This window comes from Crocodylus siamensis, chromosome 8, assembly GCF_052110815.1.
Source record: "Crocodylus siamensis isolate JL-2025a chromosome 8, ASM5211081v1, whole genome shotgun sequence".
NCBI classification, from domain to species: domain Eukaryota; kingdom Metazoa; phylum Chordata; order Crocodylia; family Crocodylidae; genus Crocodylus; species Crocodylus siamensis.
In genome coordinates this window covers 25,188,514-25,212,917 of record NC_143402.1, presented here as the reverse complement: position 1 = coordinate 25,212,917, position 24,404 = coordinate 25,188,514, and the positions used below count along the sequence as shown (strand labels likewise).

General features: G+C 42.7%; 1 protein-coding gene across 3 annotated transcripts; it reads left to right on the top strand.

The window, feature by feature from the left end:
* Nucleotides 1-3,574: 3,574 nt before the first annotated feature.
* HMGN5 (high mobility group nucleosome binding domain 5) lies at nt 3,575-13,849 on the top strand. Of its 3 annotated transcripts, none has more exons than XM_090060349.1 (7): nt 3,575-3,739; nt 4,196-4,239; nt 5,638-5,667; nt 6,272-6,301; nt 7,241-7,291; nt 11,333-11,476; nt 13,182-13,849. In XM_090060349.1, exons 1-7 carry the CDS (start codon nt 3,590-3,592, stop codon nt 13,336-13,338), a joined length of 606 nt encoding a protein of 201 aa, XP_089916475.1. In that variant the 5' UTR covers nt 3,575-3,589; the 3' UTR covers nt 13,339-13,849. The 3 variants fall into 3 exon arrangements, with proteins under 3 accessions (XP_089916475.1, XP_089916476.1, XP_089916477.1); XM_090060350.1 differs by lacking the exon at nt 3,575-3,739 and adding an exon at nt 3,902-3,967; XM_090060351.1 differs by lacking the exon at nt 3,575-3,739 and adding an exon at nt 3,943-3,960.
* Nucleotides 13,850-24,404: the final 10,555 nt, after the last annotated feature.

Sequence of the window (24,404 nt, the reverse complement as noted above, 5' to 3'; positions counted from 1 at the left end):
GTATTCTGTTTCAATGTGTGCTTGTGTCTGACTGCAGTTTATTGTTGCTCTGATTAACTGATTCTTGGCATATGAGGGTGTCAGCCCGTCCACGCTGATCAACCCGGCCGGGTCAGGCGTGTCACTTTAATCTGTGTGTGTTCGTGTGTATGACTGATTTGGTGACTAGAGGAACCCAGCCCCACTGAAACTGAATCCTGCAAGATAGCTCCATTGGGGGCGAGGGCTTGCAGAAGGGGGACATACAGCTCCGTATAGAAACACAAGTAACACAAGCAGCACATTAACAGAATTACCAAGACCCTAGAAATGTATCCATAATAAATGAGCACACCCGAAAGTAATGGGCAAATCTGGTAACAGGACCTTTGGTAACGGGGGACTTTAATTACTTGAATATCTGTTGGAAAAGCAATACTATATGATAGACTATTGATCCAACTCTTTAAAAAATACATTGTTTCAGAAGGTAAAGAAAGTTACTGGAAGAGCAGCTATTTTAGATGTGATTGCTTTCAAGAGAGATGAACTTGTTGAAGATAATTTGATGGAAGGCAATTTGGAGGAATGTGATCAAAAATGAGTTCACCATTTCAAGAAAATTCAGAGCATCAGAAAATGAATGATGGGCTTCAGTTCTGGCAACTGGTAGGTAGGATCCCTTGAGAAGATAAGATACGGGATAAACAAATGTAGAACAACAGGCAGTTACTTAAAGAGATTATATGAAAGGCACAACAGCAAATTATCCCAACGAGGAAAAGATTTAAAGCATAGGAGACAAATATGGCTGCACCATGAGCTCTTCTAGAACCTGAAAATAAAAAAATAAATTGTGCAGAAAGTGGAAACAAGGATACATAATTAAAGTATAAAGGAATAGCACAACCATGCAGGGATAAAATTAGAAAAGGTTAGATACTGTACAAAATGAGTTACAATTAGAACGGGACATGCACCATGTTCTATGACTAAATCAAAGAAAGAGGAAGACAAAGGAATGCCTAATTCCATTACTTAATGGAGAAGAAGAACAAATATTGAATGACAAAAGGAAGCCTGGAATGTTAAATTCTTTGCTTCAGTCTTTTAAAAAAATGATGAGTAGGCAGTTAATGCAATTAATTTTAGCAAAGACAGAAGTGCAGACCAGAATGGGGCAGGAAGCAGGTTAATATTTACATAAATGAGAATTATTCAAGTTGGCAGGGCATGATGGAATTTGCCTTAGAACACTTAAGGAACCAGTCAAAGTAATCTCTGAAATATTATCAGTTATCTTCAAGAACTCATGGAGGAGGCAAGAGATCCCAGAGGCCTGGAGAAAGCCAAACATAACACCTTTATTGAAAAAAGAAAATTGGAAGACCCAGGGAACTACAGACTAACAACAAGTTAGACAAGTATCTGCCAAAGGCAGTCCACATACACCAATTCTACCTCAGAGCAGGGAATGAATTGGCTGATTTCTTGAAGTCCATCTTGGTTGTACATCTATTATTCTGTGACCAAAAGGTACCTTTCTGGTTTAATTTCAAAGCCATTTTCAGATTGCACTATACCCCAAATCCTCTTTTGTTTAGGCTTTTTCTCCCAAGTGCATGCTCCTACATCAGGTGCTCCCTTAATTTTTTCCTGTGTATGTTTCTGCAGTTCTCCTGACTCTCTGTCCTCACCCACGTCAGTACCAAAAAATAACAATTGGCAATGCCTCTTTACTCACAAAGGTCAAATTCCTGAGTGGCCTTTCCTATTCCTTGGGTGGTGACATGTGACTTGACTTGGAGGCTACTGTAGTTTCACAAAAGAACATTAACTGCTTTTTCCCTATTTACGTGAGGGGTAGCAGTTCTCCCACTAGCTACAGTATTTTGTCCATTCCACAACATTCACAGGGCCTCAGGTCTCAGTTTGACTATTATAATGTGTACAGGGTAGTTTCAGTGTTGGTTTTGATATTCAGAGGACCTCATATATTTTAGGCCTCTGTTGTAGTGTTCACAACTGACAAGAATTCTCCATTGATCCTGAGGTCCTAATTATGTGCTTCTACTATTGAAGGAAAGATGCAAGGTAGAGAAACGGTGCATAATTCATGAACTGAATGATGCTGCAATCAACAGTTAATCCTATTTAATCATAGCACTGGCCTATATTAGATATGTAACCCCAGGACCTTAAACATCCTTAAACATTCAGGGCCAGATCTAATAAAGGACTTAGGTTTAGGCAAAACATAGGCACATAGGTCTAAAACTGCAATCCAGAAAACCATTGCTCATTTGCTACCTAATCCTGGATGCACCCAACCTTCAGAGACACCTTACTTTTTTTACATTTAAAATCCACACCTAGCTATGCCACAGCATGAATCTAGAACTGCCTCAGTCTTGACTGCTTATACCCAAGCCCCTACAGAAGCCAAAAACAAGGTATTCCTCTGCCTGTCTAGTAGAGAATCTAAAATCATGGTTCACATATACCAACAGGACTGGATCCTTGCAAAACAGTTGTAGCTGACACAGGCCACTCTCTTTTAGTTCAAGTCCTTTCTCTGGCTGACAGGATTCAAACCCACATCTTCAGTTGCCCACAATCTTAGTCTCTACCCTTGTGATTAGGGCAATTCCAACTTGTTGAAGCTCTGCTACTGTGCAAAAACTATTAAAAGATTTATAGGGCCTGAAAGCAGGACAGTACATAGGAGGCAGCATGACTCTATAAGTTAGTGGTTAGGCCATTCACCCGGCAAGGAGACCTGAGTTCTGACTGCTCAAACTATTTCTTAAACAAAAACCAGACAGAATATCTGATAAGCGATGACACTGCCTACTACAGCATTTAGGAAACATTTTATTTTTCTTAAAGCAAACAACCCCTTTTCTTAGGAGTGGAGAAGTGTGTAAAGACCTAACACCGCTCCAAGTGTGCATAATAACCTAATATGCAATTTTTTCCTATCCAGAAAGCCTATTTAACATGCAATTTAAAAACAAACAAACAAAACTAGAACAACTACCTTCTTCCCAGCTTCCTAACATGACCGGTACCAAGCCTGAAAAATATGCAGTATATCTGGGGGAGAGGACATACTGCATAACAGCCATGCCCAGTGATGCTCTCCAACAGGTAGGACAAGATGACATGATTCGGTTGCCACAGCTGGCATTATGGTTCCTACATCCCATGTGCAAAGGCCATTATCGCGGGCTCTGTTGCCATAAATAGTAATATTAAATAGGAGCCGCCTGTGGTACAGCCAGGCCGTCAGCTTTTCAGCCCCACAGAGGAGCCCTGCTGCGTTGTCCCGGGAGCTCTGGAGCAGAAGCCCCCGTGGGAGCCAGGGGCAGCCGAGCCCGGTGTAGAAATGACAGGCCCAGGCTACCCCGCGCTGCGCGGCCCTGCACTCCCACGGCTCGCACAGGCCGCAGCGGGGCCCCTGCCCCTTGCCGGGCTCCAGCCCCTGCTGCGGCTGTGGGAGAGAAGGCGCAGCTGGCGAGGCAGCCATGTTGTCGGGCTCAGGGAAGAGCAGACAGTCCTGCTGCCTGTGGTAACTTTCAAGGAAGTTTCTTTCCCAGCCTCTGGGGGGATGTCGAGGAGAAGGGCTCTGCAGCTGCAGGGACTGAGCAGCTGCGTGTACGCCGGGGCTTTCGGGGCTGGAGGCCCAGCCTGGCAACCCGCCCCCCCCCAGGGAGCCTCGCAGCGAAAGGGGTGTCGGGCGGGCTCCACAGCAGCACAGGCAGGGAGGGCACCATCGCGCTCTCCCCCCCGCTCAGCAGCGGAGCCGTATCCACCGCGCGCCCTAGGCCGGTCCCCTGCGCAGACAGCGTAAAGCCAGCGTCTCTACCGCGCCGCCCCGCCCCACCCCGCCCCCCGCACTCTCGCCCGAGCCTCCCATTGGCCGGCGCGCGCATCACTCTCCGCTCGGACCCGTCTCGCGCTCCCCATTCATGCAGTTTGGTTGCGTGTTGGTGTATTTTACTGTTTGCAATAAAGAGGGGGGGGGGATTTTTTTTTTTTGTTCAGTTTCTGCTGCAATTAACTCTTGGTCCCTTGGCACTTCTTCTTTTTATTTGTATTATTCTTGCAGAACGGTTGAAACAGTTTGGGTTTTTTTTTCCCGGGAGGAGGGGGAAGGCTTGTCTTTAATTTTGGGGGGTGGTTTTTTGTTTTTTAAATCTCTCTCTCCCTGTAGCTTTTGCAATCAACTATTAAGGTGCAACTATGCCCAAAAGAAAGGTAAGCGGAGAGCTGGAGCGGGGGGAGGGAGGAGGAGGAGGGGGCGCGGGGCGCTGGAGGAGCGTGTGCCCGGCTCCGGGTGGCGCGTGAGCGTGTGCGGAGTTTTTTTGCGTTTTCTTCCCCGCTCCCCGGTGCGTCCCGGCGTGCGGCGGGGAGGGCGCCTCGGAGTTCACTTCGGGCCGTTTGGCGGGCGAGGAGGCGACGGAGCCGCGTCTCCATGCTGGATTGCAAACAGCCATCGCGCTGCCCGGCCGGGAAGGCAGGCCGGCCGGCGGCGCTCGCCCGTGCGGCCCCGGGCCCTGCCGCCCGACCCGGGGGAGCGCTGGGCGCGGCTCTGCCCTCCCCCACCCCCTGGGGGCGGTCGGGGTCCGAGCGGTGCCTCTTGCTCCCGCGTTTGCCTTTGTTCTCCTTTTTCTTTTTTTTTTTTTTTCCTCCCCCCCTCCCTTCCCTTCCCTTCCTCCCCCCGCTCCGCGCGGCGGCGAGCAGATGGCTGTGCAGTGAGAGCCCGGGCCGTTAGGCGGCGCAGAGTTTGAAACTGTCCTTGAGGAGGAGCGGGGGGGGCGGTCGGCGACCATCATGAGGAACTTTCCTGCTCCTTCCCCGGGGCCGCCGTGGGAGCTATTCCCAGCGTCGAGCGGCTGCCGGGGGGTGGGAGGGGGCGGGCCACGTAGGGGCACTCAGCGACCCCCGGCGCGCAGCAAAGTCCGGTCGCGCGCCCGCCGGGCAGGGGGTGCCGCGTTGAGGCGGGGCCCGGCCGTAGCTCGCAGGCGCGGCGGGGAGGGGGAGGGGGAGGGGGCGCCCCCGCGCTCGGGGCTTGTCCTTGCGAGGGCGGGCGGCGACCTTGTCGGTGCAGGTGATTTGGCGGGAACTTTTTAAATGTTGGGACGCTGTGACGTCATGACGTCGAGCACCCGAAGGGGGAGAAAAAATCGAGGGGGGAGGTCCCGAGGCATTGTGGGAGTTGTAGTTGTGGGGCTGGGAGTAACGCGAAGGCCTGGCAGGGGCAGAGCAGGCTTCCAGCGACTGGAAGAGTGTTGAGGGGGTCAGAGGGAGTGAGCAGTAGTCAGGGTAGAGCTGGGAGCAGATCTGCAACCTGAGGGGGGATGCATTTCCACTGTGGAACCAGGACTGTCCTCTCCAAAGCTGGCCAGGAGCTGCCTAAAGTTTTGGAAGGGGCTTTAAAGATGCATGCATGTTGTGTGCTGGTTACTTGCTCCCGCCTCACACTGGGGGGGAATAAAATAATTCCCCCAGCATGAATTCTGGGAGGCTTTTTCACAGCCTCTCTTATCCAGTCACTGCTGAGATCATCCATCTCAACAGCGTTTGGCCTCTTTACCCAGTGTAGTGCAAGATAGCAAACCTTCTTTGCTCTTTTTTTTTCCCTTTCTTTTGTAGGCTGCAGCTGAAGGCGAGGCAAAGGAGGAGGTAGGCTTGTTTCTGAGTCATTAATAAAATGCAGCGGGTTTTCAGAAGTTCTCAAAAGCACTAAGCAGGGCCCTTGGTACCATACAGGAGTTGAGACAGGTGTTTGAGGCAGGCTCAGGCCTTAAAAGGATGGCATAAGAACCCCTCTGCAGTGCTGGGGTCCAGTGTGTGGGGCTGTAGCACAAGACTGGTGGGAGAATTCACTGGTCTCCCAGCTGCTAAACTTTGTGCAACTGTGAGCTTTACTGGACTAGCACACTGAAACAGAAACAGCTTCTCTGAAAATTTCCAGTTTCAGGGCTGAGGAACATCAGTTTCAGGGTAAACATGTCTTAGTCTTCTGTAAGACGGTGCTCCATTCATAGCAGTGGAGATTCCCCACTGCACAGCAGCTGACAGACTGGGGTCTTGTTACTTTCCCAGAGTATGTTTAGAAGGAGAGCAAGCAGTGAAAGAAATACATACCCAGGAGGAAATGACTGGTTATTCTTAGCATTTGTTTAATGCTTCATTCAGTAATAGCTGTAATTTCTGATTTTATAATTCAGAATTTACAGCTGCATGTGCTTCCTGAATTGTATTTATTCATCTTTCTTTTATGCAGCCAAAGAGGAGGTCAGCTAGATTATCTGCTGTGAGTATCATCATCTTTTTCTAAAAGCAAAACACATTACATTTGTATATTAAAAATTCAGGCCAGTGACCAAAAAAAAAAAAGTTTTGTAAGTAGCTCTCAGGCAACGTTTTGATGGCTATAATATAATTGCATAGGGTTATAATTTAATACTTAGAAACAAGTTTTGTACCACGTGATCCCAAGGCTTGCATATCAGTGGACTCCAGAGACAGATCCTACATTTCATGCACACAAGATGAAACCACTATGCTAGTTTAAAGACTCTTGGTCACTTGTATACAGAAGGAGCCTGACTTGGCCGTCTTTACTCGCACAATAAGTCCAGTCATTTTTACAAGTGGCTCCTAGGCACATAAGTCACAAAACCGAGGAACCAAGAGCTGCTGTACACCCCAAAGAGTGTGTTTGCAATCTGATGGTTTACAGGAAGGTTCAGAGCAAAGGCAAAGCACTCCCAAACATGGAACACTTTCAGAGTCCTGTAAGTGTTTCATGTTTGGGAGTCCTCAACACTTAAAAGGTTGGGTCCAGCTGATGTTAGAATGGAAGTTGAAGGTACATTGTTTCAAAGAAATGCTCATATTAAAACATAAGCTCCCTATGCATACAGAGAGCAGTCTGCTAATGACAGGTAAGCTTCATCCTAGACTGCTTAGATAAATTTGCTGTCCTTTAATGAACAATTATAGTAGTACAAAGGACTCTGCACCATGCAGAGTACTTTATATATTACTTTAAACAAGCATCTGGGCGGATAAACACATTGAACAATTCGGTCTTTCAGTCAATGTTTTAAGTCTACCAGTTTTTTGTACCACAAAAAGGGGAACATGTGGCTCAAAGTCTCTGCTTATGTTTTAAATCTAGCATAAGAAATAAGCATGCTGAAGTTCTGGCGCTCATCTGACACTTTATCTTTATTTCCTTTTGGTACAGAAACCTGCTCCACCGAAACCGGAGCCAAAGCCCAAAAAGGCAGCACCTAAGGTAAGTATCAAGACATCTTCAATTGAAAGAGGGGTTTTCTTTCCAAAATGTAATAGAAAAGTTTGCAGGTAATGGGCTTGTTTATTTATCTTTTTAAACATATCAGTGTTGTATTAAGGTTTTTCTGCTTATTTAGAGGCATCTCTTGACAGAATCCTAAAAAGGTGAGCTTTTTCATCCCACTGCAAGTGCAGGAACATTTCCTGTGGTAAATTCTTGAGTGATTTATCTGTATTCAATTTTAAGTCGTTTGTAATGAGGTTTACGCTACTTGCCTCAGGAGACTGTCCCACAATTGGATAGAACTTAGGGCATTTATACTTTGAATAGAAATCAGAAAACTAGAGTTATAGGTGGCCTATCATTCCAGTTACCTCTGACTTTTTTGATTTTAAAGCCCTGTCTTCAGTTGTCAGACTAACTATTAGAGCTAAAACATTTCTATACTTAGTGTCTTAGGGGTTCTATACACATGCAGGGGAAGCTGCTCCAATTCCAGTGTGTCAGCAGACTCGATTTAAGTGTGGGAGTTACTGTGCTCTAGCCGACTCCAGCATCATATGCATCTCCATTCCTGCACTGAAAAATGGTGGCGGGGCACTTTAAACTAAAGCTCATTCAATAAACTAAGGCTGGATGTTTGTTGGAAAGGTTAGCCAGAGTAGTTTGTCCATTTCTGAGACCATAGTTAAAGTAGGTTTGTTGTTTGTTTGGTTTTTTTAATCCAACCATTTAAAGCCCCTTGGCACAAAAACTTGAAATTTAGAAGGCTCTTGAGACAAGAATGTTTTGTTGCCCCTCTAAAAATTCACTTAGATTATATCCAATTAGAGTGGGGGGTTTTCAGGTGCTTGATTACATGCATGCAGCAGGCTTTGCTAGTTGTTTGCTGCTACAGTAGCTGAATATTTCAGCTGCCCTGAGCCTGCTTGAAGTCCCTTGGTGGCCCTGGCAAAGGAGAGAAGTAGTACGTGCCTGAGCCCTAGAAAAACAGGAGTTCCAGTTTTTTTTGGTTGGTATCAAACAGTTGTATATATTTAGTGGTCCTTCTGCTTGAAGATGGCATCGTTGCCCCAAGAGGACCCATTGTCTTCTATTTCTCTGATTTACCCATGAATGATCTAAAAGATAGCTCAAGGTTTCCAGAGCCAGCAGGTTGTAGAAGCTAGCTGTCTCTTATGGTAGACCCATGTTTTATCCATGCGGGCTTACATCTTTCAGAGCAAGTGTTTCATATCTGTGGTCTGGATTGTGCAGTTTAACCATCCAAAAACATTCCAGGGCCAATAGAAGAACCTGGAAGTCCCTGTACTCAATATTCTTCTGTTGTGTAAGCTTTTGGCAAAGTGTGTATTGTATCTCCCTCTAGTGGCTGGTAGTGATTCTTCTTTTAGGGCAAGTGGTACAGATGTGCTTGGGGGATCTAGAGGTCTTGGGTTCATCCTCCGCTGATGACCTTGCAGAGGTCAGTACAGTCCCACATGATGCACCTTGCTCTTTTAGTAGCTTTTGCAGACACACACAGACACCACGTGTAAAAGCTGTTTAATAGGTGGTTAACGTTGCAAAATACAATCCAAACTTAATTTGGTCCTCTAGTGCATTTGCATTATGAAGAACTCTAATGATTTGTTCACATATTGTTTGTTATGTAGGAGCAGTGCCTTAGTGTTTGCCCAGTGGGCTGCAGGAAGAAAAATACTTTTCTTGCATTTAAGGCACTGGATTTCAAGTGAGGAAAACTGAATTTTATTCTTGGTTTCATCGGAGGTTCCTATGTGATGCTAAGCAAGGTTATCAGAATGTATACACGACTGGAATGGAATAAAAATTTGTAACCAGTTACGCTAAGTTTGGCCTTTTCCCCACAGTGCTTAACTTTACAACTTTTATGTCCTTCTGAACAGCATTTTTATTTGGAGGGAAAAAACAAGAAGAATATTTCCTAACCTTAAAAATTATCCATAAATTAAATATTAGGGCTGACAAAAATTGCTACACAGACACACCTTATTTTGTTATTAACAATACAAGAAAAATTAGTAAAAAAAAAACAGTATTGGTTTGGTGATACCATCCATGAAAAGTGAGCAACAGAAGAGTTAATATTGTTTTGTTAGCTCTGTCTTGGAATTTCTATAGAGTAGAGGATAGGATGCCTTTCTCCAGTCCCCAGACCTCAACTGGAGTGCTACCTCTAAGGCAGATAACTACCACTCTACTGATTAGAAAGGTTACCCAAAAGGAAATCTTCCTACCCTTTGTAAATGGACAAATAGCCTGATCCATTAACTTTAGGTATTGTCTTTTGAAGCTGCGTTTTAGGCCTTTTACAAATATTTCCATTTGTGAGTTGCATAGTTTTAGTATGAAGTAATTGCCATATGCTATTAAGCCAAGTGTTTAAAGAAACAGGTACATTTTTTTTTTTTTTTATAGACATTGGGGGCTGGAAGGGACCTTGTGAGATCAAGTCCAGCCCCCTGCCAGAGGCAGAAGATCTGAAGGAATCAAATGATCCTAGCAAGTTAAACATCCAAATGCCTTTTGAATGAGTCCAGGGTGGGTGCATGCACCACCTCTGTGGGAAGTCTGTTCTAGACCTTGGGCACTCAGACTGTAAAGTTTTTCCTTATACTGAGTCTGAATTGGCCTTCTAAAAGTTTGTGGCTGTTGGACCTAGTTATCCCTTGGGGAGCTCTGGTGAACAACTGTTCTCCCAGATCCCAATGCACCCCTCTTATATATTTATAGGCAGCCGCCAAGTCCCCCCTGAGCCTTCTCTTTGCCAGGCTGAAGAGTCCCATGTCCCTCAGCCTCTCTTTGTAAGGCTTGTTCTTGGCCTTTGATCATATGGGTGGCTCTCTTCTGGACTCTTGAGCTTATCCACATCCCTCTTGAAGCGGGGGGGCCCAAAGCTGGTTGCAGTACTCCAGCTGCGGCTTCACTAAAACTGAGTAAAGTAGAAGGATGACATCCCTGGTTTTGCTTCAGATGCGTGCCAGAATTTGGTTTGCTTTGCCGGCCATGGCTTCACATTGGTGGCTCATGTTAATCTTGTGGTCAGTCAAGACCCCAAAGTCTTTTTTGGTCACTGTGCTAGCAAAATTTTCTTGATTTCTAGCCAAGGTGTTCATTCCATGTTATGCACAATTTCTTCATAATTACCTGTTTACATCTGTGTACTTGGGAGTAATACATTTTTCAAGTATGCATATTTCTATCTCTGAGTGGTTGAGAATATTCAGTTTAGTATAATTGGAGTTTTTGGAACTAAGATGTAGATCCTCAGAATCAAAGTTAATAATCTTACTATTTATGTAGCATAGCCAGCATTTGATTCCAAAGTGCAAAAAGCTGTTACTGTGAAATTAGTGTCAGGTATGGTTTCCTACTTAGTTACTGATTCTTGTTTAAGGAAGTTTTACGCCTCCACACTTTAAACTTAAGATTTTTTTTTTCTTTTTAACTGCAGTGGTATTGAGTTACAGATAATATATACTGCTGTCATTGCAAGGACTACTTCTGAAAATGGTCTTTGACTTCAGTTTTTTATAATTCTCTAAATAGGAAATACACTTGATCTGAGCCAAAAGGCCTCATCTTATAATAGCTAAAGAATTTCTGTTTCTATTGGATGCACATACTCGGGTTATTCATTTCTTTCACATGCCTTGATGGGTGGCTGCACAGCAAAATTGCCAGTTAGTCCTAATCAAACATTGTAGCTAATTTAATTAAATGTATATTTAAAATAGGATTTTTTTTTAACCCCAAGTAAAGAACATGCTTTTAACTTTGTCCGTATGTTGTGATAGTAGACTAGAGAACAAAGAACTTTGTGATAGAAACTTCCATGACATGCACCCACTTGTGTTAATTTTATTTCCAATAAGTAGCAGCAAGATTTTTTTGTTTTTGTTTTTTGGGGGGGGGTTTAGACAAAACCTTTGTCAGAATATGTCAGAATACTGACATACAGATGTATGTTTAAACTGGGGATTGTATTTATCATGCATTCTTGTTCATGTAATTTATCAGAAAGAGAAAGCAGCAAATGATAAGAAGGAGGACAAAAAAGCAGCAACAAAAGGGAAGAAGGGAGCCAAAGGCAAAGATGAAGCTAAGCAAGAGGACACTAAAGAAGAAAACCACTCTGAAAATGGAGATACCAAAACTAATGAGGTACTTAACAACAGTGCGTACATGAGGAAGTGGAGTCTTAAACTATTCAATATTTAAAGCCACTGTAGGGACAAATATTCCACCTTACCTTTTTGAGGGCAGCCCAGTTCTGATACTTCTATGAGGGCCAGCTGAAGCAGCCATGCTGAAAGTTGGGGCTTCTGAGGAAGCAGAGGAAGGCCTCCATCTTTCTCTTTCTATGGTGGGTAGTAAAACTCTCAGCTGGTTTCATAGCACTCCTCCCTGCATTGGCATACGGAAGGACCAGAAAGCCTAGGTAGCCACAGACCCCCATGACATGCTTCCTGTTTTACCCTGAACTCAGCCTTGTCCACCATCTGTAGGCTGGTGGTTTGCTTCCACAGCCCAGGGAGGGCTGACACCACACACAAGCACACAGTCTGATTCAGATCTTCTTTTTCAGGGCACACAATTTGGTTCATACTAATAAAAAAAAATCCAGCATGCATTCTGCATGCAAACCTAGCCTCATCCCTTGACTGAGCGTCTTCTGTTCCCTGTGTGTTTCTACTCCAGCAGCCATTTACCTAAGAATCGGCCTACACCAGGATTTGCTAGACACTGATTTGTTTCCTGTAGACTTTTCCTAGGAGCTCTCCCAACCTTTTGTAAGAACCACCTGAAACATCTTTGTCACTACCATTCCAGCTGGGTCTGATAATTGAACAGTTGTGTCTAGCCTTGGCCCCACATGTATCCTTGAAGGGGAAATCATTTTGTGACAGTGTGCCGTTTCTGTCACACTATTTTGGGCCTGTTACATAGGAAGGGGCATGCTTGTATCTGTGAAGGAAATATTTTAACGTAGTGCTTTGAGTAGAGAAGAAGGAGGGATAGGGGATAGATTTGATAAGTGTTGGGATTTTATTATTGTGGTATGCAGGTTGCAATAAGCAAGTTTTGAGCTCAGAAAAGTCTTGCTTCTGGTGTTAGATTTCTGTGGGTTTTTTGTGGGTGGGAGTTCAATGGTGGGGGAGGTCTGGGGATGGGAACTCTCCGTGACTCAAAGTTTGCTTGTTGAATATTGAATATTGCATTAATGGATGCATCTGCTAGAGCAGTGGTTCCCAAACTGGGTTGTGACCCCAAATGGGGTCACAATGTCAGCAAATGGAGTCGTGGGGGTTAGGGACTGGGGGTTGGGAGTGAGGGGCCATGCTGAGGAAATGGGGCCATAAATGGGGTCACACTGAGGAAAAGTTTGGGAAGCACTGTGCTAGAGACTGTAGGCATTGAGTAACTTTGTAGAAGGCAAGTGGGATCTCTTTGTAGCTACACTTGTTCCAATCATAAGAACATTAGAAAAATGTTGCTAAGATCTGTTTTTCAGAAGATGAAACTATACAGGATTACCATATTTTATGCACAAAATTCTTTGAGTTTCCTTCTAGCCCGTGTGTATATGAAGACTTTTATGTTCTAATTTATGTGAAATATTCTAAACCTCCACTTCTCTAAATTTACCTTAGTCAAGTGTTGACTTCATCAGTTCTCTTGGTTTTTTTAATTTGTTTACAAAAATTCTAGCATGCTCATGTCTTCCTTATTAATTTTGTATTGTTGTCTAGTCACTTACAAGGGTTTATGTTTGTGTATTTGCCAACTAACCTTTCCATGATGCAGTTTAGATGGGGTATTATTAGTTAAAATGTAATATTTCTGTTCTTCCCAAATGCTTTCATAGGCACCAGCTGCTGAAGCATCTGATGATAAGGAAGCCAAGTCCGAGTAATGTTAACCCTGCCCTATATCTCCATCATTTGGTATCCGTACCTCCATGCTGTATTGTTAACAGAGAGGAATATTTTTATCAACTATTTTATAAATGCAGGTTTTTTTAGCATGAATTTAATTATGGAACATCTTCATCTCGGTTACTTGGGAATTAAATCCCTAACAAAACAAAAAAAAATCATTGTTTTTAAATTTTGTGATTGTAATAGTTTGTATGGTACATGGAAAGAATAAGTGGTGGTAGCTTTTGACTTCTGTCAGTGTGTCCCTTTTTGTGTAAGTCATGCTTACAGACTTCAGATTTTAATTTTACCCTTGTATGTGTTGTATGGTTTCTTAAAGTGGGGAGGTCTCAAAACAAATAACTGTTAAACATTCCAGTGGTTCTGTGGGTTGCTTTTATAAAGAAGGTGAGATATTTTCATGAAAATCTTAAGAGCTGAAAATCTGCTGTTTCCCAAATGTAATTTTATTTTGTCAGTTTTGAAAAAAAATAAAAGCGTAATCTTGTTTTTAAATGAAATACAAAATTTCTTTTAAAAGGGCAGGTTGGTTGTATGTACCCACTGTTAGGAATTTTGCTGGATTTATCTTAATAAAAAAGACTCCTCAAAAGTTGATTGTGGTTTGTTGCTTGTGCTGTAAACTTGTATTATTGGAATATAATAAACCACCTAACGGTGGTTAGTAGCACAATGCATCATGTTGAAATAAACCATGCAGCCAGCAGGCCTTTGAGTTCACAACAGGATCAACAGTTGGGTCTGTAAGCCATTTTCTTCGGCAGCATACACAAATACCAATATGGGCCAGACCCAAGCAGGTGAAATTGGCATGGCTAAATTGGTTTCAGTGTACATATACTGATTTACACCATTTGGGAGTCTGGTCCTACATCTTCATTGTAAGGCCTTAAGCCCTCTTTCACAGATTGTAATGCTTAAGGCTTATTTATGTTACTATTTAAGCAAAGATGATGTGTTTAAAATATATGGCATAACCATAATAGAAATTAGTAGGATTAACCTCCCAAAATGTTAGGGTAACCTATTTATGTTAGATTTGCTAGTCACTTCAGTATAGTTTCTTAGTTTCCTCTTGCCCTAAGACCGTTGCATACTTTTTTATGCATAGAGGTTTAAAGGCTATTACGCTTTGATAATATGAAATGGCTTTCTGTCATTAAGGGAATGTTCTATAGCATTGGTTAAATAATTCTTGTTTATATTTCACTTACTTAAGAATTTATTACTTTAAAAAGAATTTCAGGAGCCCATTTACTGTTTTCTAGTAGGAGGTGCACAGGTATACACAAGTGTTTCCCATTAATGCAGTACTCTTCCTGATTAATTTGGGAGATGGTAACTAGGCTCCAGGCCAGGGTTTAAATGGAGTAATAATAGTTTTCTACCTAATTTTATTCCTGTTATTACAATTATACATTCAAATAGAATATCAAGAATATTCTACATCTTCATCTTAAAGTATTCTTTTTATCCAAAAGTCATTCACATTCATGGCCTGATAGATCAGACGTTTACCAAGAAGAAAAATGTTTGTGGTGCAGCATTTAAACATTACCTTTTTGTACACGACTATCTGGCAACCCTAGAATACAGTGTACATATATGCTGTCAGATAAAACACACCCATATCAAGTGAGCTTTTTTAGCACAAGCCTGAAAAAGTTTCAGTTTTGCATTAAGGTTCTGGGTAAGAAGGTGCATCTGAGCCCTTAAAGCATTCATCTTGCCATTCATGGTGTTCTGTACCCTCCACCTAGGCTTATTTTTGTAAGGGTTGAGAAGTGGGGAGAACTTGGTTTTTATTGTCAAATGTGAGAACTACTGTATTGTTCCAATAATGTGTCAAACTTTTTCCCTTGAAAAGAACCATAAAAATGATGGTCAACCTATTCTTAGGGCCAAATTATAATTGGAAGAATATGGTAGTATTATATGGAGCAGATGACCCTGCCTGGAATGATGGCAGCTGGTTCAGTTCATGCAGGAAAGCCCACACTGGCTGGGGCAAGCCAGATGACCACCACTGTAGTTCCAGGGAATGTCCCTAGTCTGCTGCACTGGACTAAGAGGCAGGCAGGCTAGGGAAGCCAGGAGTTCGTAGAGTTTAGTGTCAAGCTGAATCTTCCAGACCCCCAGTTCTGTTGAAGGGAACTAGGAATCCTTGGGCCCCTAGCCGTGAGGGAGGTACCACCGGAGTCCCCCAACCAGGACACATTCACCATGGTAAGCTGTCAGGAAACAAGTAAGAGCTGGATATACTTCATAAGTGCAGAAATACAAAAAAAAGTGTGGGGGGAGGTGCATTAAATGTACATAAGGCTGTTCTGCTTTGTGCATTCATTATTTGGAAAACGCAGCCATCTGACAGTTTCTAGCACTAAGTGAAAAAAGTCTAACATTACATGTAGAATATTACATTTTATGCCAGACCACAAAGTCCCTGAATGTACTTTGCATACACCTGTAGGAGATGTCGAATCTGAGCCAATACCTGCCTATAACCAAATATAAACACAACCACCCATTTTCTCCTTACCTACATCCCTCAAGAATTAACAAAAATGTGGATTTGATCCCCCCACAACAAGGGCTGTTTGGATTCACAGTTTTGGCTCCACCGGTCATGTGAAGTTGGAATTCAGCCTACAATTCAGCTTTGGCAGGGCCCATCTTTTTTTTTAAACTGGTAAGAAGCTTCAATTTAACTAAAAATAGTAGTTTTGATGTGTCAATATTTGTACTGACATGGAGTTTTACACCAAAGACCACATGGTAAGTCTTGGGCGAAATTATCTTTGCTACAGAGGATGCTTTTTTTTGTTTTTAGTGCATTTAACCCTTTGGGTCCTCTCCTTGGTTATTTGATTCTCCTCCAAGATTTTGCATAGACAACAGCAGGTCAAGGACTTCATCAGACTTTAAAATTATGAGCCAACTGTGCCCTTGTTGTGAAGAAGACTAACAGCATACTGGGCTGTATTAGTAGGAGTGTTACCAGCAGATTGAGGGAAGTGATTCCCCTCTATTTGGCAGTGGTGAGCCACATCTAGAGTCCTGTGTCCAGTTTTGAGCCTTCTACTACAGAAAGGATTTGGACAAATTGGAGAGAATTCAGTGGAGGGCAACAAAAATGGTTAGGGGGGCAGTGAACAGTATTTTTGAGGAAAGGCTGAGGGAACTGGACTTATTTAGCCTGGAGAAGAGAGAAGACTGAGGATTTAATAACAGCCTTCAAATACCTGAAGGGTGGTTCCAAAGAGGATGGAGCTAGGCAGTTCTCAGTGGAGGCAGATGACAGAACAAGGAGCAGTGGTCTCAAGTTGCAGCAAGGAAAGTTTAGATTGGATATTAGGAAAACCTTTCCCACTGGGAGGGTAGTAATAAAGCACTAGAACAGGTTATTCAAAAAGGCTGTGGAGTCTCCATCCTTGGAGGTTTTTAAGACCCAGCTCCGCACAGCCTTGGCTTGGATGGTGTACTTGGGGTTGTCCTGCTTTAAGTAAGGGTTTGCACTAGATAACTTACTTAATGTCTCTTTCAACATTGATTTGATTCTGTGATTTATAGTTATTGACTTACATTTGTAAAAAGCTATTTTTACTAAAATTGAATTTGACAACATAGAGTTGACTTACATGCAGGTTTGATTTATAAGCAAAAAAAACCAGGACATGTAAACGTATTTTTTTCTTTGTAGGTTTGTGCAAGTAAGTTGCCAAATTCTAAATGGTATCTTTACCTGGCACTTATTTAAAAAAATCTATTTGTTATGTTATGTGCGGTTGTAGAACTTTTTGGCACTCCCACCAAAATGTAAGCAATTCAAATTGGTACGGGCAGGGAGAGGAACTGCAAGAAATTGTGCTTGTGTCCTTGTCTTTTAATGATGTATAAAGAATTTGGCAATGGTTTGAAGAATAATTTTGTTTGGGTTTTTTTTTTAAAGATCTTTGTCTTTTGTGCTTTATATATTTCATTCAGCCTAGTAAGACCTTGAATCATCAAAGAACAAGTGAGATTTTGATATTGGGAATTTCTAATATTTGTAAAGGATAAAAAGGAATAAAACCTATTTTAAAATAAATAATAATGCTTTTTGGTTACTTTCTAATGCAGTCAACCAAGACAAATAGCCTCCCCCTATTTATTTTTGCTATCAGGTTGTTTTTAAAAAAAATCAGTGGTATAGATCAATGGTTTTCAAACTGTCCAGAATCCTTGGGTTCCATGATGGGTCATTAGGGATTCTGCAATTGCAGGGTAATACAGTGTGTTGGCAGACAGTATGCCACCATTGCCAAGCCTGAATCCACAACAGTCTTTACGATAGGGATAGGGGTTCCCCAGCAGAAGAAGTGACATGAAAGGTTTACATAACTTAAGGAATTTTGAAAATCACTGGTCCACACCACAAGCAAAACTGAAATTGTACCTCTGTAAGTCCATTAAAACTTTAGAATAATCAGTATTTTAACTTATTTATTGTTAATGGGATAGCATTGCTCAAAAGAGCTTGGTAAGTAATTAAGAAGTTAACTTTTCCTCAGGGAGCTATGCAGTTGTATTGTAGAGGTGACTTAAAAGGAAGTGCCCAGTTCCTAAAAGGGCCACTGAGTTTCAAAAGGGGTATTTGAAATATTCCCAGGTCCGTTTCCTTTACTAGCAAGTTACTATCTCTCTAAATTATACTATTAGAATCATTTAGTAAATCATTCAAATGTCTTAAGACCTGATCTTCCCTTGCCATGGAAAAACTCACAGGAGCAAGAATATTCTAAAAATGTACCTCTTGCTACAGCTGGTCCAACATTGTCTCTAGGTGTATGCTTACAACCTATATCCATGGAAGCACATCCAAAGGTTTGGTAGTGCATAGCATTTAAAAACATGATATCTCAGAGTTATCAAACATCCCTCAACAAAAGAAGCAGCATCATCACCAGTACTCAGGCCTACGCGGTATAAAACACTTGCTTCCTACCATTCTTTTTCACTTGACAAAAATTAGCAGCTATTTTCTTACCTTTCTATCACTGCCTACTCAAAAACATTGGCTTTGTAGAGTGCCTAAAAAACAATGTGTTTGGGCTGTTTTGGAACGAGTGGATAGAGAAGTATTGTAAAGAAAATACCCCTTAGAGCTTGCTTGCTTGCTTAGTTCAGTTAGTCATAGAATCATAGAAAGTTAGGGTTGAAAGGGACCTCAAGGAGGTCATTTAATTCAACCCCCTGCTCAAAGCTTGACCATCCCAACTCAATCATCCCAGCCAAAGTTTTGTCTAACCAGGTTTTGAAAACCCTCAACAATGGAGCTTTCACCACCTTTTTGGATAACCTGTTCCTGTGTTTTACTACCCTCCTAGTGAGAAAATTCTTCCTAATATCTAACCTAAACTTCCCTTGCTGCACTTGAAACCAATGCTCCTTGTTCTGTCATCTACCACTGAGAATAGCCTAGCTTCATCTTCCTTCAAACCCCACTTCAGATATTTGAAGACTCCTATTAAGTCACCTTTCAGTCTCCCCTTCTCTAGACTAAATAAACACAGTTCCCCCAGTCTTTCCTCATAAGTCATGTCCCTCAGCCCCCTCACCATTTTTATCACCCTTCACTGGACTCTCCAATTTGTCCACATCCTTTTTGTAGTGGGGGGGGACCAAAACTGAGCACAGTACTCCAGAGGGGAATAATTACTTCCCTTGACCTACTGGAAACACCTACCAACACAGCCCAGTATGCTGTTAGGCTTCTTGGCAACAGGGACACAGTGCTGGCTCATATTCAGCTTATTATCCACCGTAACCCCCAGGTCCTTTTCTGCAGAGCTGCTGCCCAGCCAGTCAGTCCCCAGCCTGTACCAGTGCATGGGATTGTCCTGTCCCCCAATTTGTCTAGGTCACTGAATCCTAGCCCCACCCTCCAGTGTATCTATTCCTCCTCCCCCTACCCCTGCAGCTTGGGGTCATCTGCAAACTTGCTGAGGGTGCACTCTGCCATCTTTCAGGTCATCGATGAAGACATTGAACAAAACTGGTTCCAGAACTTACTCCTGAGGCACTCCACTTGATACCAGCTGACAACTAGACATTGAGTAATTGATTAGTTCTCTCTGAGCCTGATGTTCTAGCCAGTTTTCTGTCCACCTTACAGTCCATTCTTCCTTAGCTTGCCTACAAGAATATTGTGGGAGACCATATCAAATGCCTTGCTAAAATCAAGTTACACCATATCCATTGGTCTCCCTGCACCCACAAAGGCAGTCACCTCGTCGTAGAAGGCAATCAGGTTGGTCAGGCATGACTTGCCCATGGTGAATCCATGCTGACTGTTCCCAATCACCCTTTTTTCCTCCAAATGCTCACAAATAGATTCCCTGAGGATATGCCCCATCCTCAAGGAATCCAGGGACTGAGGTGAGGGTGGCTAGTCTGCAGTTCCCTGGATCCTCCTTTTTCCCTTTCTTAAATACGGGAACTATGGTTGCCCTTTTCCAATCATCCAGGACCTCTCCTGGTCACCATGAGTTTTCAAAGGTGATGGCCAGTGGCTCTGCAATCATATCAGCCAACTCCCTCAGCACCCTCTGGTACATCCCATCCAGCCCCAAGGACTTATATGTCCAGCTTTTCTAAGTAGTCCCTTCCTCTCCAAACTGCTGACCGGTGCAATATTCTCCGAGTTGCTCTTGCCCATAAAGACAGAGGCAAAAAAGGCATTGAGCACTTCAGCCTTTTCTGCAGCCTCTGTCACAAGGTTGCCTCCCACATTCAGTAAGGGACCCACAATTTCCCTGATCCTCCTCTTGCTATTGATATTCTTGTAGAAACCCTTCTTGTTACTCTTCACATCTAGCTGCAACTCCAGTTGCACTTTGGCCTTCCTGACTTCATCTTTGCATGCTCGAGCAATGCTCTTGTATTGTTCCCTAGTTATTTCTTCAAGTTTCCACTTCCTATAAGCTGACTTTTTGTGTTTTACTTTAGCAAAGACATCCCTGCTAAGCCAAGCTGGTTTTCTGTCATACTTGCTAGTTTTCCTGTGCATCAGGATGATTTGTTTCTGCACTCTCAGTAAGACTTCCTTAAATTACAGCCAGCTCTCTTGGACTCCTCTTCCCCTTAGATTGGCTTCCCAGGGGATCCTGCCCATGAGTTCCCTGAGTGAGTCAAAGGCTGCTTTTCTGAAGTCCAGGGTTCATACTCTCCTGCTCTTCATCCTTTCTTTCCTCAGGATCTTGAACTCAATCATCTTGTGGTCACTGCTGCCCAAGTTGCCATCCACTACTACATCCCATCAATTCTACCCTGCTTGTGAGCTGCAGGTCAAGAAGAGCACAGCCCCTAGTTGGCTGCTCCAGCACTTGCACCAGGAAGTCCCCAGCACTCTCCAAAAACTTCCTAGGTTGCCTGTGCACTGCTGTATTGCCCTCTCAGCAGATGTCAGGGTGATTGAAGACCCTCATGAAAACCAGGGCTTGTGATCAGGAAACTTCTGCTAGCTGTTTGAAAAAAGCCTCATTCATCACTTCCTCCTGGTCTTGTGGTCTATAGCAGACCCCCCACCACGATATCACCCTTATTGCTGTCCCCTCTGACCCTAACCCTAACCCAGAGACTCTCAACAGTCCTATCTGCAGTTCTGTATTGGAGCTCTGAGCAATCATATGGCTTTTTTACATAAAGTACAACTCCTCCTCCTCTTGTCCCCTATCCTATCTCAAATTGCAGTAGTATGGCATGGGCGAGATGTGATCTTTCAGAAACAAAGATGTCAAGCCCTTTAGGACTTTAGAGATCAGACACAACACATTAAACTGCGTCTAGTAGCTAGTAGCTAGGCAATACTGATCCTGAGTACTAAATTATACTTATGGTAAGATGTTTGGAATTGATCTGGTTTCCACATTCTGTACTGGCTGCCATTTCCTGAAGGAGTAAAGATACAGCTTTACTTAGAGCACACTGTATTTGAGTCCAGTGATGACAAAGGTGTGCATCATTGTAAAAAAAGATCACATATGAGAGGAATAGCTGCAAGTTTCTGATCAAATGCAAATAAAAAAGAGCAACCTTTGTCAGTGGTTTGATCGTTCTGGATCAGATAGGCCTTTTTCCTAACCTCCAGTGCTAACTGATCAAAAGCACCCTGAATTTCAAGGGTTGCAAGAACCGCAACTGAGCATACTGCCTACTTCCCACAAACTGCACCATCCTCCATCTCAGGATCAAGTTTTTGTGAGCTTATTTTCATATTCATACCCCAGTTACACCCAGACACTGGGAAAAGCATTTGTCTCTACTTTGGAAGAAACAAATGGGACAGCTCTGTGTGTGTGTGTGTGTGTGTGTGTGTGTGTGTGAACACAGCAACTAAGAACATTTTTTGTGACAGTTTTAGTGACATATCACTTTGGAGGCTAGAGGTAGGTGTTCACAATGAAAGGACTCTTTTGTCTCCATCAAATCCTAAGGACCAACTTTCTGCTCTGATTTTCACTCAGGTAGGTGAGTGGGGGTGGGGAGGGAGAAGGGCAGTGGGGAGTGGGCAGGTGAATCTTCCAGCACTGACACTGGGCACTACCATTTGTATACATGTTTGCACCGCAGCACCAGGCACTTTTAAAAGCACCTGGTGCTGTGGCACATGCATTTGTATAAATGGCAAAATGCACATCAGCGCTGAAAAAATGTCAGTGGCACACTTGAACTAAAACACATCAAAGGTGTTTTATTTCAAAACCACAATGCCACCATTTTCTCAAAGCTAACGTGCATTTTGCCATTTATACAAATGCACACAGCACATCACTCGGTGCATCAGCTTGCATGCGGAGTAGACTCATAGTTTCATAGTAGGGTCGGAAAGGACCTGAGCAGATCATCAAGTCCGACCCCCTGCCGTGGCAGGAAAGAGTACTGGGGTCAAACAACCCTGGCAAGGTGTTTGTCCAACCTCCTTTTAAAGACCCCCCAGGATAGGAGCCAGCACCACTTCTCTTGGAAGTTGGTTCCAGATCCTAGCCGCCCTGACAGTGAAGTAGCGCCTCCTGATATCTAGCCTGAATCTACCCTCTGCCAGCTTGTGACCATTATTCCTGGTCACTCCTGGTAGTGCTCGGGGGGAACAGGGACTCCCCCAATGCCTGCTGGTCCCCCCTGACTAGTTTGTAAACAGTCAGTAGATCCCCCCTCAGCCTTCTCTTGTGAAGGCTGAACAGGTTCAGGTCCCGTAGCCTCTCCTCGTCAGGCCTGCCCTGCTGCCCCCGACTCGATTAGTTAAGTCTGCTCCAATTCACAAGATTTCAGGCACGTCAGAGTGGACAAATGTATGTGTATGAATGCCCGATGTTATACAATTTTCTGTGGGCTTTTGGTTCAGAATTGTTTTAAGGCTTTCTTTTACATTTAAAATGAGAAATGTAAAAGCATGCAGCTTGTTCATTGCCCTAAAATGTTGCTTTCCTATTCTTCAGACATTTGGGTGGGATCACAGAAGTTCTAATAGCTGTAGACTTTTTCTTTGCAGGTTAAATACTAAGAATAAGTTATCCTTTCTCAGATTTCAAGGAATGGTTCTAGTATAAACTACCAATTTTTAACTTAACAGTTTATTGCAGAATAATATAACAAAATATTAGGTGTGTTAGAAATAGCTACCGAAGTGTGAATAGACAGACAATAAATATTATAGTCTATATTTGTCATTAACTGTGTTTAAATTCAAACCTTGATAATTATCAGGAAGATAATTAATTACAGTTCTATACATGAAAAATACTTTTAAATTTATCCTACTTTTATATGTATGAATTTCTGTCACGTAGAGCATGTCTACATGTTCTGATTTAAGGCACATTCGCCATTTTTAAGGTGGTTTAAGGGTATGGGTCTACACTTGTGAGCCTTTAATGCGCCTTAAAAATGGCAATTTTAAGCTATTCACACCTAAATTTGATACCTGTAAAAACAGGTATTAAATTTAGGCATGAATAGCTAAAGCACCTTAACACGTGTAGATGCACTAAGATGCGTTAATGCTGTGTATTTTGATTGACTTGGGACTAATTGTAGTCCCAAGTTGGTCCACACACTGCATTAGTGTGCCTTAGCACATGCACAGGTAGACATGTGCCTAAATTGCCTTAATGTGCATTAGGAACATTTGCATTAAGTTTAGGTGCAGGTAAAAGCATGGGTAGATATGCCCATAGTCATATATTATTTAGCTCATTATGTATAGCCATTATAATATAGGGTGCAAAGCTTACTGAAGTCAGTAGACCCCCATTGCTTTCACGTTTTAGAAGTTTAAGAGCAAAATGCGTTGTTTCTTTTTCATATTAGAATGAAAATAATAATTGCCAAGTGTGCAATATACCCATAAAAATGATTTCTTTTAAAAGGACTTAAAATAGCTCGTTTAGCTTTACTGGGAAGGAAACATTTTCCTACAGTTTTAACCTCTATTCCTTTGAAGTGCTTTCAAGTGTTGTGATATAAATAATTGTAGGCCTAATGAATATGACTAATATTTTCTGTCTGGCTTATCTAGGGTGTAATCAGTACATCATGTAGCAGCATGGCCATTCTATATGTTGAGTCATATTTCTGCATTTCAGTATCCAGACTTATAGCTCATTTGTATGTTTGATTTTATACTTTTCTTCCTCTTGAGTGCCAGTATGAGTTTAAATCCTAGCTCTACAGTAATTGCAAAAATTAGATTCCATATTTCTAATAAATAAAGGAAATTGCATGAGAATTTTTTCCGAGTAAATCCACTTGTGCCTTATTCATGGTTTGGCTAAGCAAACCGGTACTCAGGTATTCACCTTGTCAAATCCTCCTTACCAGCTGGTCTTGCCATTTGGATAGCAGTTGTATACTTTCAAAAGCAAAGACCTTTGACACAATCTATAGCTTGTGATTTTTCAATTGTTTTATGGTACATTCAGGGGGAAAAGTCTAAATGGATAGTCAGTTGGATATTCATTGTCCTACAGACAATACCACTAAAATGTCAAAAAGAATGCCTGTGCTACTTTTAAATGTGATACTTGATGCACCTGCCTGGCTTCATGGAGCCTCTCTCATGCGGCCCTGGAGCTGGAGCTTGAGTCTGCCATGGAGGTGGCCCTGGTTGCCAC

Bases quoted from the DNA above. Each gene is read 5' to 3' on its own strand.
- HMGN5 (XM_090060349.1), top strand. From the start codon at position 3,590: ATGTCGAGGAGAAGGGCTCTGCAGCTGCAGGGACTGAGCAGCTGCGTG. The intron at 5,668-6,271 runs GTAGGCTTGTTT...TCTTTTATGCAG, and splicing joins AAGGCGAGGCAAAGGAGGAG to CCAAAGAGGAGGTCAGCTAG. The intron at 11,477-13,181 runs GTACTTAACAAC...ATGCTTTCATAG, and splicing joins GAGATACCAAAACTAATGAG to GCACCAGCTGCTGAAGCATC.